At 49.9% G+C, this 18475-nt stretch overlaps 1 protein-coding gene across 1 annotated transcript in view; it reads right to left on the bottom strand.

Annotated features, from left to right (window-relative positions):
* Positions 1-2354: 2354 nt before the first annotated feature.
* The window catches only part of LIPA (lipase A, lysosomal acid type), a 28915-nt gene continuing 12794 nt past the window's right edge, over positions 2355-18475 (bottom strand). Inside the window, exons 4-10 of the mRNA XM_055323359.1 lie at positions 14507-14705; positions 13080-13189; positions 12416-12552; positions 8020-8166; positions 6992-7063; positions 4702-4773; positions 2355-3806 (exon numbers count right to left, since the gene is read on the bottom strand). Coding sequence (XP_055179334.1) covers positions 3573-3806; positions 4702-4773; positions 6992-7063; positions 8020-8166; positions 12416-12552; positions 13080-13189; positions 14507-14705 — 971 coding nt within the window. The 3' untranslated portion in view covers positions 2355-3572. The remainder of the gene's footprint in view (positions 3807-4701; positions 4774-6991; positions 7064-8019; positions 8167-12415; positions 12553-13079; positions 13190-14506; positions 14706-18475) is intronic.

The following is an 18475-nucleotide window of genomic DNA, read 5'->3' as shown; positions in this document are numbered from 1 at the left end:
ACATTTTGAAAATATCTCCATAAATTAAAAAATAAATGAAGGAAATAAAAAATACAGTGTACTTTAAATACTTACATTTAATGCATTAACTCCTCTAATTCAGACATAAAATTATCTCCATTATTTGAAGATAGTATCAATGGTCTAAAGTTTGGTCCTTCCTAAGTGTGAGGCCAGGCTGAAGCCTTGCCCACTTCCCCTGCTTGTCTGAGGCTCCCAGCACTCTCTTACCCATTAGGCATATTTTTAGCTTCATGTTGCATTTGGGGCACAGCTACTCTTTGAGGACATTTTTCAGATATTATGAGTTAGGCAAGAATTGGTCATAATCCTGGATAGAAATGACCAGAGACACGGTTGTTCTCACCAGTCCTCAAATTACCAAGTGACTCTCAGATCAAGGACCTTCTCTGCCATCGCCACCTACTGCCCAAGAGGGGAGGGAAAGCCTCCTTAGGTACAGATTTGGAAGCAAAGCCAAGAGAGCCCTCTGATGGCGCCGGCAAGAAATGACTGTGTTCTCAACCATTTGGGGGCTTTGCCCGGGTGACCACAGCGTCTTAGAGCCCAATGGGTGCATTAATTAGTCTTCTTGCCCTGGAGATCTCTGGGTATCTTTGGTGCTGCTCAAATGAATATATATCAAACCTAGTTGAAAAGAAGAGTCAGACCTCCTACCAACCTGTACCAGGACCTCTTAAGGGACAAGCTCCTCTCCACTCAGCCAAAGATAAAGCAAGACTGTTTTGTTAAACAATAAAACAGGGGCACCTGCGTCGCTCAGTCCATAAAGCATCTGCTTTTGGCTCAAGTGATGATCCCAGGGTCCTGGAATCGAGCCCCAAGTCTGGCTCCCTGCTCAGCGGGGAGCCTGCTTCTCCCTCTCGCCCTGGCTTGTGCTCTCTCTCTTGCTCACTCTCTCTCTCTCAAATAACATCTTTAAAAAACAATAAAGCTTCTATAATTTAAAAAAAAGGAGCTATGCAGCGATGTCAGGAACAAAAGGCCACCAACAGAGGCAAATGTGCAAGGTGCCAGGACTGTAGCAAAAACAGCTATGCAACGTCTAGCCTGCCCCACACTGAAGACTACGCCCTGGAGGAAAGCCTGGGAAGGGGGGAAGCGATACACATGCCGGTGGGAGGGGCCCCACGAATCACCCCGCATATCTGTGTCCTGTCGCCCGGTGCCCAAAACTCTACTGACTCTTTCTCCAAGGCACAAGCAGAGCTGAGACCCAAGTCCCCTGCGACGGCCCGAAGTCCTTGCGTCTGGGGCAAGCTGTCGCCCACTAGTGCCCGAGGGCAGCAGGCGGAAGCACCTGCCCAGCTCCCTCCTCTCAGCCCTGCCCGTGCATCCCGTGGCTGCTCAGCCCGAGCAAGCGGTTGCTTTGGCCCAAGGAGAAAGGGCGGCATGGGGGGGACACAGAGCCAGTGAGGAGCGGCACCCTCCCAGGCACGTATAGCCTGTGCCTCTGGTGCCACTGGGGTCTTTTGTGGTGCCATGAAAACACAGGCTCCGCTTCAGACCTCAGCCCCTCCCAGGATGTCACTGTGCATCTAACTCCACTCAGCTGACTGGTGTGGTCTCGTTCTCCACACTGCTTTTCCGTCCACGGATACATATCGACTCGCTTTATTCCAGGCTTTTGCTCGACTCTGGGTCTACAGAAACGGGTAAGATGGCTCTTCGGCCCTCAAGCACACCGAGTGATGGAGAGATGGTGCCAGATGCCCCCAGATCAATGCCTTGGGGACCCGATAGCATGAATGATTGGTCTCTGCCAGCCTGGCTGCCTCCTGCAAGGGAGGGGTTAGATGGACAGTCCCTGAATCCACGGTCCCTCCTGCAGCCGCCCCCCCCCCCGTAGATGGGGGTCTCTGCTTGGTCTCCATCTGACCTCACAAGCTCAACGGCCCCTGTGGGGTAAGGCTGAGAGCCACTGTGTCCAAAATATCCCCCATGCCCCTTAGGTTTGCAACCATTCTCTCCTTACCATGGGAAGGGCCCAAAGGCCCATGGGCAGTGTCAGTGAGGCTTTACGGGGGGGGGGGGGGGAGAAGATGAGAAAGAAAAGCCTAAATCCTGCCATAAGAGACAGGCAAGTACAGAAGGGCCAGCAAATAAAGAAAGCAGGGGCCCCCCGGGGGCTCAGTGGCTGAGCATCTGCCTTCCGCCCAGGGCGTGACCCTGGGTCCTGGGATCGAGTCCTGCATCGGGCTCCCTGCAGGGAGCCTGCTTCTCCCTCTGCCCGTGTCTCTGCCTCTCTCTCTGTGTCTCTCATGGATAAGTAAATAAAATGTAAAAAAAAAAAAAAAAACCCAAAACCACATACATACACACAGCCCCTCAGGTCCATGAAGCTACTGAGTTTTATTGCAAAGTTCCAATAAGACTTTTTCAGTGTTACAAAGTGGTATCGTGCTGCCTGCACACATCAGCCAGTACCAAGCATCGTTTATTATCGCAGCCAAAAGAGCTGAACCAGAAAAACCTATCGGTTGTCCTTCTGTCCATCTGTTCGTATTGCAAGGACATGGCGCAGCAAGGAAGGCAGGTGAGTAAGGGCTTCGTGAACTAGGAGTGGGGTCAGGAGCATTGACAGCATGGACACGTACGAAACTAAAGACACGGGAAGAATCCCTGAGCATTCATCTGAAAACAATCATGTCACATTTCTCTTGGGTGAAAATGGTTAGGACACTCCTCCCGGGCAGCCCTGGGCTCCTGCCTCCGACACCCAAGCACCGAGTCACAGCGGCTGGCCTAGCAGACGCTAACCCCATGGAGGAGACTGGGGCTCCCTCCCGGTCCACTTGTCTTCTCACACCAGTGGATTTCTGGCCTGCTGCACAATGAGAGGTTCCTGACTATGGAGGCTTGCCTGTCCTCAGGCCATGTAAAATATAGGGTGTTGGGGGGTCGTTTTAATGAGTAGAATTTATTGTCTGAAGATTCCAGCCAATTGTTTTGTTTGGTCTGAGCAATTTAAACATTTGCTAAATAACGAGAATCATGGTTGTTGGCTAAAATTCATTATAGAATCTTTACGACTGGCCCAGCTCTGCACCAACTGCATGAGAACATGAGGGTGTCACTTAGCTCTCCGGTGACTCCAAGGCCGCTGGACTGAGCAGCCCTTTGAGGCAAAGAGATAAGAACTGGGCACATCCTGACCATTTTCAAATCAAAAGTCCGGTTATTTGCCAACGAACCTCACAGCTTTCAAACCCCATCACATACTTAGCATGTGTGTCTTGTGCAAGGTAAAAAGGCAGTATTGTGTATTTTAAATTGTAAGGATACACAACATTTAGGACCTTTTGCAAGTCAGTGGTAGCTTTAAAGAGGCTGCACCATGTTTGAGACACGAGCTTCACAAAGGCCGCGACGAGAGAAAGTAAGCTAGCGCGTTTCTAATCCCGGAGAGACCTGAGCAACTTCAGTCATCGCTCCATGGGATACAAAAAATTTAAAAGGCCTGGGAAAGACAATGATTTTAGAGAAATCAAGCCCACAAATTTAAATGTGACTCGTCACCCGAACCGGTGACAGTTTCTCCAGCGTGGCTCTCACAGATACTTCCTCATTAGGTTCACTATTTCGTTGTAGAGCCGCCAAGGAGCATCCAAGCCCCAGATAAAGTCCAGATGCTGCCAGTCAGGGATGAGCTTGTTGTACACCAGGTGGGTGATCTGGGACAGCAAAACGCCAACGTCGTCGACATCCGCCAGCAAGTCGTTGCCGCCGCTCCAGACGGCGGTGGGCACGAGCATGTCCTTCACTTTGTAAGGGGGAGGGTAAGTCTGCAGTAAAACCAACAGAAGGCTTTGCTGTTGTTTCACTTTTCAAAAACACAAGCAATCCTCATTCGATACCGATTAGTAAGTGTGATGGGACAGTGGAAGACGAAGTTCTGACAACGGCTCTCAGCTCACTTTTGAAGTCACTACTACCCGAGCAAAAAGAAACCTAACCCCGAGCACAGACCCGTAACCCTAGTAACTGCCAGCTATCGCCCGCTGCCCCGTGCCAGACACCACGGCAGGTGCTTCGGTGCTTCGGCCCCAGAGGAAGGCGCTGGTCTCTGGGCAGCGGATGCGAAGCCCTGGAGCCTGGGCGGTTGGGCGGGGGTGTCCTACACCCTACTCTGACTTCCTCTCCCTCTGGGGCTCCACACAGGTCACAGGAACTCTGCCCAGCTCAGTTCCCTTACCTTCCAGAACGATAACAGCCAACGCACCTGCCACACGGGCAGCGTGAGAACTAAACAGGAAAAATATGGGCCACGTGCCTCAGGCTTTAGAGCCCTCGGCGCTCAGAAAATGGTCTGTTTCTGTGTATGTGGAAGAAAAGGCTTAGGCCGTGCAGCCCGGCCAGTTGCCAGGGAGAAGACTGAGGGTTCCCTGACCCTAGAGTCCGTGTTCCTGGTCACGCTGAACGATATGAGACGGTGACAGTTGTTACAGAGCCAGCGGAAAGGACCAGGATGGGAGGCCCAGGCCATACCACCCACCACAAGGCTCGGGTTGTTCCAGAAGATGGAGGGAAACTGCCACCGTCTATTCAGGTCTCCCTCACATCTCCCCCAGCACCCGAGCACCCACCCCCCACCCAGCCCAGAGGCCCCGTGACTCCAGCTGGCTCCGCTGGTGGTTTTTCAGAGCCAGGTTTAATTCTAAAGACTTTTGAAGCCCTTACCTGATTGTAATGGAAATAATTCCTGGCACAGCTTCCCCAGTCAAAGGCTTGGAACTTCTGGTATTTAATAAACTAAAAAGAAGATAATTTGAGGGAAAATATTATCTGACACAGAAGTTTGAGAAAGCGTCACAGGTTGCTAGAGTTAGCTGTATCCTCAGAAGTCCATTTTACGCTGGCCCCAGATTTACTCTTTATTTCCAAACTGTAATTTAAAATAAAACCGCAAAAAATAAAAAATATAAATAAATAAATAAATAAATAAATAAATAAATAAATAAATAAAATAAAACCGCATTGGGGGGAGCATCTGGGTGGCTCAGTCAGTTGAGTGTCTGCTTCTTGGTTTCGGCTCAGGTCATGATCTCAGGGTCATGAGATCGAGCCCCACATCAGGGTCTGTGCTCGGCACAGAATCTGCTTGAGATTCTCTCCCTTTCTCCCTCCATCCCCTTCCCCTACTCTAAATAGTTCTAAATAAATAATAACGTCTTTACATAAATTAATTAAATGGCACTGGTACTGTAACGGTGCTGTGTGGTGACAGATGGTGGCTACGCCCGTGGGAGCACAGCATGACCCAAAGACTCGTCGAATTGCTTTGCCGTACACCTGAGACCAATATAACATTGTGCGTCAACTACACTTCAATAAAATAAATAATACAAGAATTTCATTTTGGTTGCAATGTAGCTACCCTATGACACACTAAAGCAGCTACACACGTGCTGTGAATGACACCGGATCGATGACTATACTCATGAGATAAACTTTATGCTGTTTACTGAAATTTGAATCTTAAACATTTCAAATAGTTAACTACCTTGTTTGGGAAAGAAATGGATATTACACGTAATATACATATTAAGACTTATATAGGGATTAAAACGTACAGGGATTAATATATTCATACTAATATAAAATACTGATTATATGTTAACGTACTCATGTGGATTACTATAAATACTATGTTCTACATCTACTAATCTGTGAATTAATATATTTATTTATCATCCCCATCATAGTTTCTACATATCCACTTTTAGAAGCCTGGATTGTAGCCAACCCAACAGCCTACCGTGAGACCAACTCCCCTTACTTTTTTTAAACAATATTTTGTTAAAAGGGGCAACTCTGATGCAGATGGTGACTACCCAGTGTTTGGCAACTGCTCTCCAAGGCACCTACAGCATCTTGGTTTGGAGCTTAAATGGTGAGTTAGTTCATATTTAAAAAGAAGTTATAGAGACCCCTGGGTGTCTCAGTAGGCTAATCAAGCATCTGCCTTGGGCTCAGGTGGTGACTTCAGGGTCCTGGGATGGAGCCCCATACCGGGCCAGCCCCCTACTCAGCAGGGAGTCTGCTTCTCTCTCTGTCCCTTCCCCTCTCTCCCTCTTTCAAATAAATAAATAAAATCTTTTTTTTTAATTTTTATTTTTATTTATGATAGTCACAGAGAGAGAGAGAGGCGCAGAGACATAGGCAGAGGGAGAAGCAGGCTCCATGCATCGGGAGCCCGATGTGGGACTCGATCCCGGGTCTCCAGGATCGCGCCCTGGGCCAAAGGCAGGCGCCAAACCGCTGCGCCACCCAGGGATCCCAAATAAATAAAATCTTAAAAAAAAAAACGGTTAGGAAGGAAATTCCTACAAAAATATGTCCTAAGGTAGAAATAAGCCCCTGATAATACTGTTAGGTGGGAAAAAAGCAAGTTATGAAAGAATAAGTAGAAGAAAATAATGTAAGCCATCTTATTAATTAATCAGCCTCTTCCTACAACTATTATTTCTATCATAAGAGCATTATTATTTTTTATTTATTATTATTTTTTATTAAATCATATTTAATATATGATTTCTGAATTTTCTGGAACGAACATGCATTGCTTTCTGGTATGGGATAAGACAATCAAAACTGCATTTTAAAAGCAAGTGGTTCCCATTGATGCGATGACTGGTTTAGCTCTGGTTTATCCACTGTGTTCCTGGGTTAGTACTGACATTGCAGCCTCCCTCTCAAAGCCGCTCCAAAATCTTGCTTTGTGGAACAACACAGAAATAAGATAAATCTAGGATTCCGTGAAAAACTGATGGGGGGAGGGGAGGGCAGGGGAAAAAAGTCAAGCCTGATAGCTGCTGGGTGAACTCGCAAACAGTACGGTAGCACAATGCCAGGAACCCAGGACACGGGGGCAGGAAACCAGCCCTGCTCTGGAAGCGGACCGGCTTTGTGGGGGACAGGAAGGGTTTGGGATGGTGGGCAAACCCCAGTGCGCCCCTGGAACACCTACCTGGGCCCAGTGCAAGATGTTTTGCACAGAAGTTCCAGCAGGAGAGTGTGATATATACACAGGCACTCTAGACTGCAAAATAAATACACTGGAATAAGTAAAGGACACGGCATTCAGGAGGCACCGGTAAGAAACATGTTCTGGACTTCGGAGCCACAATCTCAAATGTATGAGACGAAGAGCAAGGAAAAAAGTTCTAGTTCTCTGACTACAAATACGTCCTATAAAAAGACGTACAACCATGCACACACAGAATATGTAGGAATGAAGCAGAGCGATACGGTAACTAACTGTAGGGCTGCGTGGGTTGAGGTTATGGGTCATTTCCATTTTCTTCAGACCTTGCTTTTGTCATTGGGAACAAGAAAAATTAATATCACTTAAAAGAATTCCCTGGAGTCTTCATTCTAGAATTTTAAAGCCTGTTTTCAAAATGCAACATTACAAACGACAAATATATTTAGAAATACCAGCACTGGGGCGCCCGCATGGCTCAACCAGGTAAGCATCTGCCTTCGGCTCAGGTCAGGACCCCAGACCCCTGCTCGGGGGGATCCTGCTTCTCCCTCTGCCCCTGCCCCTGCCCCTGTGCATGCTCATCATGCTCTCTCTCTCACTCTCCCTCAAAATACATAAAATCTTTTTTAAAAAAGCATTAGAAGTACCAGCATATTGCTGACCAAAGATCTACATTTTATAAAATAAGTAAAGAAATGTGTGCACACACAGACACACACACACGCAAATTTAAATACACTTAACCATTATTTTTTCAAAAGAAACAGATCACTAGAATGAATATAATTATCAGGACTTAAATTACGACAAGTCTCCTCACTCAGCAGGAAGTTGCCCACAGCAGGCCTGAGACCAGCAGACAGCATCCCCAGGCACCTGCCAAAGCGAATCCCTTGTGTCTTCAGTGAGGTCATTTCATGCTTCTCTCACATCCTCCAGCACACATGCATGTTCACACACAAGATAAACTCACTGAAAGCTCAAGCAAGTGTGATCATAAACACACATACCATGTTTAAGTTCTTCTCGTTAAATCCACAGATAACAAAAACGGCATTTCCACAGAGCTCCTTCAGAATGACGTGAGAGCAAAAGTGTGTGCTCAGCCACTTCAGAAGCATATTCTGGGGGAGAAATTCTTTGGACCCGAGTAAGTCCTATAAAATAAAAAGAAACCCAAGAATATCTCAGCATTTCATTCTGGCCTACAAGCCCCCCGACCCACCTCCGAAGCGGAGACGCACGCCAAGTGTCCCCACATGAGACCCCAGAAGACGAATGGCAACCGGCGGACGGTCACACCAGCATACTTACACGATAGGTTTACTAGGGCAAAAGCAGATGTTAGAGATGTGGACTTAAAGTCTCCAGTGAGGAAAAGAGGCAGAAAAACCAAATAAGTTAACAAACAGCAGACTTTGTACAGCAGGAAGGGGCAATGGGACGCACGGGTGGCCCAGGGGTTGAGCCTCTGCCTTCTGCTCAGGTCGTGACCCCGGGGTCCTGGAAAGGAGTCCGTTTCCCCCGCTGCTTGTGTCTCTCATGAATAAATAAGTAAAAATTAAAAAAAAAAAAGAAAAGAAAAGGAAGGGGCATTAATGATCACTTATCCCAGGGTCATCCCCAAGAACTCTCTTTGATTGCCAGGCTGGTAGTGACTTCCAAGAAAGTCGAAACCAAGGCTGGTCAACAACGTATCTCACGTAGGACACACACATCCATATAAAATCCAAATAAATTCTACTGGCCAGTGAGCCAATTCCTGCCCACTGCCTGTTGTGTTTTTCTTTTCATGCTTTTTTATTGTGATAGAGCATGAGGAACACAAAATTTTACCATTCTAACCATTTTTTAAGTGTTCAGTTCAGGGGCATTAGGACACACATTATTGTGCAATCCAAACAACACTACTCCTCTCCAGAGCTCTCCCAACATCTCAAGCTAAAACTCCATTCCCACTAAACAATAACTCCTCCTTCTTCCTCCACCGGCGCTGCCTATTCATTAATAAAGTTTTACTGGCACACAGGTGCACTCATTTTCTTCTGCTTTGTCTCTGGCTGTTTTCACACTAAAGGGGCAGAGTTCAGTCGTTACAACAGAGGTCATGTGACCCACAAAGCCAACAATACGTCCTACGGGGCCCTTTAGAGACCAAGTGTGCAGACTCCTGTCTCCACAAGCCCTGACCAATGGCCGCTGAGCCTGTGCTCAAGGATCTCTGGGGCAATCACTATGCCCCCAAAGATCTTCACGTATGGGTGCAATGCGAAACAGGAAAAGCATCTTCCTTACGTTTCACCCAAATTTGTCCCCCTAGGATTTATACTTCTGCAGATGCCTACCCCACGGAGGGACGAGCAGGGGTGAAAAGTTCAAATGCCTACCAAGGCCGTGTTCCTCCATCCCAGGGGGAAAAAAAAAAAAAAGGTATGTGGAAGCCCTAATTTCCAGTATCTCGGCATGTGACCTTACTAGAGTCAGGCCCTTACAGAGGCCGTCAAGGGAAGATGAGGTGAGCAGCGTGGCCCCCACGCAGTAGGACCAGGGTCCTTACAGAAAGGAGGACTCTGGGTAGAGACAGACACGCAGGGGGTGCTCACACATGCGGAGATGAAGGCAGAAACGGGAGAGAGGCTCTTACAAGCCAAGGAGAGCGGAGCAAGCCGCCAGAAGCGGGGGGCGAGGCATGAGGCAGGGTCCTCCTCACAGGCCTAATAGACCCGCGGCGGCGGCACGAAAGCGCAGCGTGTAAAATGGCGAATGTGAAATGCCACGCTGCCTGGGTGACGTTCTGAACCGGAAAGCTTAACCCAGCCTAAGGGTGCAACTGCTTTGGGGTACACAACACTCTTCCCCGCCCCCCAAAATAATCAATTATTGAGATTTCAGCATTAGATATGCTTCTTAAAGGGTGTGACTGATTTGAAGTTGTTGCACCACACGGGCCACATTCAGCCCTACTTCGGGCAAGTTCTGTCCCCGTGCGCAGAGCCCGTGAGCTCTATCGGACCCATCTTCTACAGGATGCCCCTGGGTCCCCTCGGGTTGCCTCTTCTCCTGACTGGAGAAGCATGCTTCTCACTCCCCCCCCCCCAGCATGATGACTGGCTGGGGGGGGGGGGGGAGCGAGAAGCATGTGCAGAGCAGGACGCTGCAGGAAGAGGCATCAGTATGCAAAACTCCTGGCTTTAAGTCTATGTGATGGTCACATGTGACAAAGAGATTTTGGGGTTCTTTACTAAAACCACGGAGACAGGGCATCCCTGACATGGGGCACAATACGCCACGTTCTCCTTTGGACAGACGGGGTGGTGACGCTGACCTTGAACTTTTTTATTATTATTATTTTTTTGACCTTGAACTTTAAAACTGCAAACCGAACATCACTGTGGCACGCTCCACTGGCAACTACGTCAAAGCAGGACAGTGTGTTCCGAAAAAGAAAAATTCACCTTATGTACACTTACAGGCCTGCTCAGGTCAATCCTGAAGTCTTCCTAACTTACATCATCGTGTTCTGAGAGTGAGGGCACTGAGCTTCCGTGAATGCAACCCAGATTTCCCACAGCAGCTAATTGAGAGGTTTTAGGAACATTTATTTTTCCCATTCTGTCACTGTCCCAGGATATCAGAAAACACCACTGTCTGGGACAGGGACTCCCGAGGACCAGGCTGTTTAGTCTACAGTAGGGTCCTATGGGGTGCTCTGTGAAAGTGCAGATCCCCAGGGCCCTCTGCAGACTTAACGAGGCACTGCCTCCAAGGCGGGAAGTGGGGGGTCTACCTTTACAAAGCTATTAAATCACAACCTCCAAGGATTACATGAAATCAGAGACACTCCTATGACAGAGCCACTTCAGTTCTTCGGGAAGAAGGTACAGGGGCACGGCCACAGCACATAAGCAACAACCTCAGCATCTACCACGGGAGTCTGGCTACGTAGGCGGCAGTTCCTGGGACGTGATGAGCACTGGGACTGATGACGTTACATGCAAGTGATGAATCGCTGAACTCTACCCCTGAAACTAATAATACACTCTAAGCTACTTAATTGAATTTAAATTTAAAAAAAAAGAAGAAGAAAAAGGTGGGACAAAGCCCTTAGCTTTAGTTATCTGGATTTCAAAAGACAAAAAAAGAAAAAGTAAGTGGTAATTCCTGCTAAGGGGGAAGAACGGAACAGTGTTTTATGCGGTCGCATGGCAGCTCTCCAAGTGGAAGGCACGACCCACAGAGCAATATATACCTAAGTTGGCCACCGTCAGCGTTAAAACAAAACACTGAATTTCTCTCAGGATCTGTGTGCAGGATCTGTGTGTGTATTTAAATCCACACCCAGGGAATCCCTGGGGGGCTCAGTGGTGGAGCGTCTGCCTTTGGCCCAGGGCGCGATCCTGGAGTCCCGGGATCGAGTCCTGCGTCGGGCTCCCTGCGTGGAGCCTGCTTCTCCCTCTGCCTGTGTCTCTGCCTCTTTCTCTCTATGTCTATCATAAATAAATAAATCTTTAAAAAATAATAAAAATAAAAAATAAATCCACACCCAAGGTCTATAGGAAAAGGTCCCACGCTGAGCACCTTGTTCAACTCTAAGGAGTGAGAGGGCCTGGGTAACGAATGGAAGGGCGCTTTATTTGCAATCTCTGAATTGTTTGTAATGAAACCTGAAGCTTCTACAACCCAAGTCTGGTTAGAGGGGGCCACACGTTACGTGCACTTCTGGTCATGGGGGCAGAGGATCCATCTTATGTGACGGTCGGCTTCCGAGATCAGAGTACAGTCTGCAGCATTCCCTGTGCGTGTGTATAAATGTATTGCACGGGAAGCACATCGGGTGCATGAGTAATGGGCCATCTGGCCTCTGCTGGCTCTCAACTCCTCCTCCTGAAAACTGCTTCGTCCTTGGACAGAGCTTGGGGGGCTCACAGAGCTCCTGGGTTGAGCCTCAGGCGGTTACTGGCTTGTGTTTGGGGTCAGGCTATGAAATGCAATAGGAACAGTGTCTTTGGGTTGCCCTTGGGGCCAGGGTCCGGCATATGGGGGCAGCACCTGCCTCTTCCTTCCAGGCACAGGCTCCCTGGGCTCCCCACGTGGCAACAAGAGCAACTCTAGTTGCTTAAGGGTTCCCTTGGGCTCCCTTTGTGTGGTGGGTGGTGAGCGGCACTGACAAGTGACCCGTGAGAAGACGATGCCCCTGCAGCATTAGTGACCCGCCTTCCCTGACCCCCTAGGACCTGGAAGCAGGGGTGATGGGGACAGAAACACCATGGTGAGAAGCCCCAGTGTTCCATCAACAGTGAGACGTACCGGGGGAAGGCGCAGATTCTCCCTCTAAGGGCCAATTCTTCAGGTCTGAAAAGGAAGTTTGTGGGGCAAGAGGGGTTGGGGTCAGGGGAGTCCACGTACCTTCAGGAGAAATTCTGGTAATTCTCCTAATCTGGAGAGAGGGCTGGTAGAGAACTGGACCGAAGCCACGGGAGCCAGGGCAAAAAACATTTTGACCTTTGCGGCCAGCTCGGGGATCTGTGAAAATGCTATAAAACCTGTGGGAACAGAAGGAAGATACTTGGAATTCCCTCTTGCGGGACTTCCAGCAGCAGCATGGTCACCGGGGCAGGACCCGCAAACCAGGAGAGTGCTGAGTGAATCCAGGACGTGTGCAGCTGATTCAGTTCTGAGCCTGCGTACACGCTGGACGAGGTCCAGAAGCTCCCCCTCGGTCAGCTAAGCCGAGCCTGGGAAAGATTCTCCCCAACAGGCCGCCCCACCGCCAGCCCCAGGGAACGTTTACCGCGGCCCTCAGATCAGTCACCAAATACTCAAAAGGAACTTATGTGCTTAGAATGTTCTAGCTCTAACGTATCTCTTGATACGAAAGTCTGCATTTCCAGAGAACATGAGGTAGTACCCACATTCTCTGCCCTTCCCCTATTCGTTATTTCTGCTTGGCATTAAAACAAAAAACACACAATCTCAATTTGAACTAACATTTTTTTTTCATATTTCACTTTCAGGAACAAATGCAAACCGGACTAAGACATTCCATCAAGCTCTCATCTTTATCACATACCTAGCGTAGTGCCTTGAGAGTGACCCACGTAATACACTTGCTTTTGGCCCGTTTTATTCAGGATGAAGTTGATTGAAGCTGGTAGGTCATAATTTGCCATTTCATCATAACTGGAATCCAAAAAAGGAACACTCTCGTGAGGACACCGCATGCAAACACAAGTGCACGCGCACAGTAAGGCTGCAGTGTGACGGCGCCCGTAAGCTGAGCCCAGCCAGGAAGAGTAGCACCGAGCACAGAACATGTTAACAGGGCGGCACAGGCTGCCTTCTAACTGTGCCTCCCAAGGGTCACCACTGCCTTCGCCTCTCATGCCATAAATTAGCTTAACCCATTCTTTTTTTTTTAAGATGCCGAGCCACCCAGGTGCCCCTAATTCCTGAATTTTCCCATAAGTATGGCCAAACAGCATGTCTGGCTACACCCATGCTGCTGTGTGGCCGCTGGCCATCCGTTGTGTAGACACAGAACACTCACCTTGTCCATCCACTGCTGATGGGCATTGATAGTTTCGGCCTTTTCACCACTACAAATGGTGTGACAAGTATATCCTTGCCCGGGCCTTTGGTAAAAACTCCCACGCTTGCGTTTCCTGTCCTTAGGTGACTACGGTTTTTCAAATGGGAAACAAGCCTGGAGGAGTCTACAGCCCTGACCTTCTCTAACACCAGGTAGTAGGACACAGCCATGGGCCCGCGCGTGTGCCGCTTGTCATCCGGAGATGCGCGCGCAGACTTTACCACCCGCCTGCGCCAGGCTCTCCCCTGTATCCTCTCCTTTGATTCTCTCGATGACCTCGTGAGTTAGGCATTTATTAGCTCCGTTTTACAAAAAAACATTACTGACATGTCACGCCATGAGTAATAGGCAGAGCCAGAAGTAACAGAGAGGAGAGGACAATTTCTGGAAATAGAAAAGCAGTGCATGTTTATGGAGGAAGGAAGAAGGTCATAGGACACGAGTCACCCAGCAGGTCCCACACGACCCGGACTGCCAATATAACTAAACATCCGTAACCGGATCTAAATCTCAGATGTAATTATTTGCTTCTAATTCAGCTTGCTGTGATTTACTAAATTCCTCAGTAGGTTTTCACCCTTTTTTTTTAAATGATATATTTTTTAAATTTTTTATTTATTTATGATAGTCACACACACACAGAGAGAGAGAGGCAGAGACATAGGGAGAAGCAGGCTCCACGCACCGGGAGCCTGACGTGGGATTCGATCCCGGGTCTCCAGGATCGCGCCCCGGGCCAAAGGTAGGCGCCAAACCGCTGCGCCACCCAGGGATCCCAGGTTTTCACCCTTTAACAACCTTTTGCAACCTCTCCTACTGCCCTGAGTTCCCTGTCGATCTGCCTCCCCAGAGTGCCTGCCTGAAGGGTGCTAAGGAAGCAGACCCCATCGCGATCAACTCAAACACACCTGAAAGCCCAGAACTCATCTTGGTCTATGGAGAGGGTCTTGTGCTTCCGGGACCAGGTGTTGCCCCTGCTGTTCCCCAGCCACACATCAAAACCGGCGTCGGCCAGGATGAAGCCCAGGCTGCTGTTGGGCAGGTTGGTGACCCAGTTACTAGCATCTGCCAGCAAGCCATGCTGCAGGAACACCACTGCCTTAGGACCTGGAAAACATTCGTGTTTAGGTGGGGGAGCACCCAGCTGTAAAGCAAACGTGAGATCGTGATGAGCAGATAATTCATAAAAGATCCCAAAGCAAACAGTGACTCAAAAACAAATTAAAATGTCAAGGTGGGATCCCTGGGTGGCGCAGTGGTTTGGCGCCTGCCTTTGGCCCAGGGCGTGATCCTGGCGACCCGGGATCGAATCCCACATCGGGCTCCTGGTGCATGGAGCCTGCTTCTCCCTCTGCCTGTGTCTCTGCCTCTCTCTCTCTCTCTCTCTGAGTGACTATCATAAATAAATAAAAAAATTTAAAAAGAATTAAAAAAAATAAAATAAAATGTCAAGGTAACAACGTACATCAGTAAAGAACATCTTTTTAAGTGCTGCTGGTAAAGTCATAGCAAAAACAGAGGATTTTGTGTAGCTAACAAGACACGTTCACTTCACCATAAAAAAATGTTAATACATTCTTTTTTTCTCTTTTTTTTAATTTTTATTTATTCATGATAGTCACACACACACAGAGAGAGAGAGAGAGAGAGAGAGAGAGAGAGGCAGAGACACAGGCAGAGGGAGAAGCAGGCTCCATGCACCGGGAGCCCGACGTGGGATTCGATCCCGGGTCTCCAGGATCACGCCCTGGGCCAAAGGTAGGCGCCAAACCGCTGCGCCACCCAGGGATCCCTGTTAATACATTCTTAAGACCTCGTGAATGCTTCTGTAATCTATTTGTCCAGTAATTACATTTCTTACAATGTATCCTGACAAAATAAATCGAAAGACAGAAAAATATGCACACAAATTCCTAAATATATATACACATGTTCTTTTATCTACTTTTTTTTTTTTTTTTTTTTGCTCACCTATACATGACATAGTGGTAAAACAAAGACTCGGGAGCCAGAGAAACGTGACCTCTGGCTCGTGACATCATGTAAAGACCATTTAGTCATTCGTTAACCAAACACGTATTGAGCACCAACTATGTGCCAGGCACTCCCAGCACTGGGGACGTAGCAGGGGGGAAACAATTCGCCCTCACGGAGCTGACGTCATATTGACCATGAGTGTTGGAGACAGACATGCCCAGGCTCACGGCTGTCCCTCCAACCTGGGACGTGCTGCCCCGCACAGGGTCCTTCAGCATCGGCAACCCTGATGGTCCCCTGCAGCAGGGAGATGTAGGACGTGCCTCACGAGGGCCAGCGGGCGGCGAGCTACAGGATGCTACTGCAAGAGCTCTCAGCGAAGTGCCTGGCACGCAGCGAGCGCCCGACCCACGTCGGCTCACTACCGTCACCCAGGCAGTCTGGGTCTCCGCTCCGTAAACAACTGTCAACAGAAATGAATGAGCTTGTCTGGCCCTGGGGGGCGGGGGAAGCTAACTGTTAAGCAGTCCAATTATTTATTGCAATAATTAAGCCACCAGCAACGACAAGGACCGTGGCAGCCTGGAAGCTTATGACGCGGCCTGGAAGGCGGGGAAAGAAGGCAAAGCACAAGACAACAGGCTACTCTGAACGACAGCAGGGCAGCGACGACACGCACCAAGCGGGAGGAGCGTGAAGCAGCGAGGGAAAATGGGAAGAAAGATCCGTCCGGACGAATGTTTTTTTCTGTTTATGTCCGAATACGGATTTGGGTGGTGACTGCCCCTCTGAAGCAAGGTGGGCTCTCCAGGCAGCTCCAGGGGCAGCGTCCAAGCGCTTCCAGCGTGGGCACCGCGTGGGTGCTGCGTCTGTGAAGGCAGCGGGACGCCCTGCCCGGCAAGGGCCTGACGCGACTCCTCTGACCTCATGATACACAGCAGGGACCCGTCCGTGACCTCCCACCGTCACGGAGAGAATAGAGGGCAAAACAGACAGGACTGGGGCAGCATTATGAGCACTCCTTGGAGGTCAATGCTCATTTTGGTGCCACGTTACCAGGGTGACCTGGCTCAGAAAGCTCCAGGTATGAGGGTCGGGGCATCTATGGCATCTGAGAGGCCAGCTCCCCACCGTTAGTGAAGATCACAATCCGGCAGCGGAAATAAGAATCATCATAAAGGGATTCCTGGAGGGCTCCCCCAGTTGGTGAAGTGTCTGCCTTTGGCTCAGGTCATGATCGCAGGGTCCTGGGATCAAGTCCTGCGTCGGGCTCTCTGCTCAGCAGGGCATCTGCTTCTCTCTCCCCCTTTGCCCCTCCCTGACTTCCACTCTTGCTCTCTCTCTCTCTCATGCTCCCAAATAATTAAAAAAATAAAATAAATACAGTAAATAAATTTTAGTGTACGTGATAGGTTTTAAACAACAGTTGCTCGTCAGCAGGGCTGCCCTGTGTGCAGCGACAGCAACAAGAGGCATCATGGCTCAGGGTAATGGGGCAGCCTGTGTGACAGGCCCTTGGGAGCCACACGCCGCCGCTAACGTGTTCCTTCCGCACAGTGAGACACTCGCCTCCATCAAAGATGCTCTGGGGCCACACTGGGAGGAGAAAGACTTGACCTTAAAAGGCCAGCAAGTCAGGCTGATCGAGGAGATACTGGCTGCACTCAGGCATGACCGGCCTGGACTGCCTTGTTCCGAGGGGTGCATCTGCCTGTGACGTCCGCGGTCACACAGAAGCACGGTCTGCAGGGGGCCGCCTCCCCGGCGGAACACGGAGTCCAGATGCTCCAGGAGCCTGGTGACCCCTAGCTGAGAAGCGGCCTCTGCACTGGGCCACCTCGGGGGAGGCAGGCGTGGCCTCCCCAGGGGGTGCAGCCAGGCCGGGGCCGAGGCCTGTGGGGGGCCAGCGGCCACAGGTCCCTGGGGGCTCTGTGCTTCACTTCCCTCCCTCACCGAGGAGCCGCAAAGGAGAAATGTGGGAATTGGCAAGTTGACGATACACCAGGAAACCTTAAACCACCACCAGTAAATCCTTGGAAACCTTAAACCACCACCAGTAAATCCTTGGATCCCACGGGCAGCGAAAAGCCCCCGAGGCTCTCTGGGAAGGGCAAGTGCAAAGCTGAGAAGGGGCACACGTCAGGGCAGCATGTGCTCGGGACCCCGGCCTACCTCGTGGGAGTGAGGTGAGGAAAGGAGCTGCCACCGGGGCAGGGGGTGACACATGGCCTGACGGCGACGCTGGGCCGCTCAGTCCTAGCCACGCATCTGCAGAATTTCTACTGAGCCTGCTGGACATTAAGAGTGCTAGAAGCCCAAACCCATCAAGCTGTGACTCAAGGGGCACCCAGGGGGGGGCCCAGTCAGTGAAGCATCTGCCTTCGGCTCAGGTCCTGATCCAGGGTCCTGGGATTGAGTCTGGCTCCCTGCTCAGCGGGGTGTCTGCTTCTCCCTCTGCCTCTGCCTCTACCCCCCTGCTGTGCGCTGTTTCTCTCTTAAATGAATAAAATATTTTTTTAAAAAAAGAGAAGTGACTGAAAACACGTATTTTGCATAAACCTTTCCCAGTACCTACACTACCTCAGACGCTGGGCTAGATGTGGGAGACAGAGGCGGGCAACGCACACGCCCTCCCCCGAGGCGCTACACTGCGGCCCAGGAACAGACACACAGTCACCTTCCAGGCCAGGCCCCCTCAGGAAAGCCCACAGGAAAGGAAGTCATGCAGCCAGAGGCAGGGACACTTTAGCCAGGAAGGGAGACACAGATGGCCGCACGGGGGGTTCTGGCGAAGAAAAGGGTCCCTGGATTCGTAGAACCGACAGGGCGCCCCAGGCTGCAGCCAGACGGGACCCCAGAGTGCACGTGGATGCTCCCTGAGGTCAGATGCCAGGAGGGGT

This window comes from Nyctereutes procyonoides, unplaced genomic scaffold (assembly GCF_905146905.1).
Source record: "Nyctereutes procyonoides isolate TBG_1078 unplaced genomic scaffold, NYPRO_anot_genome, whole genome shotgun sequence".
Taxonomy (NCBI): Eukaryota; Metazoa; Chordata; class Mammalia; order Carnivora; family Canidae; genus Nyctereutes; species Nyctereutes procyonoides.
Note: the sequence above shows the minus strand (reverse complement) of the source record. Positions and strands in the feature narration are given on the sequence as shown.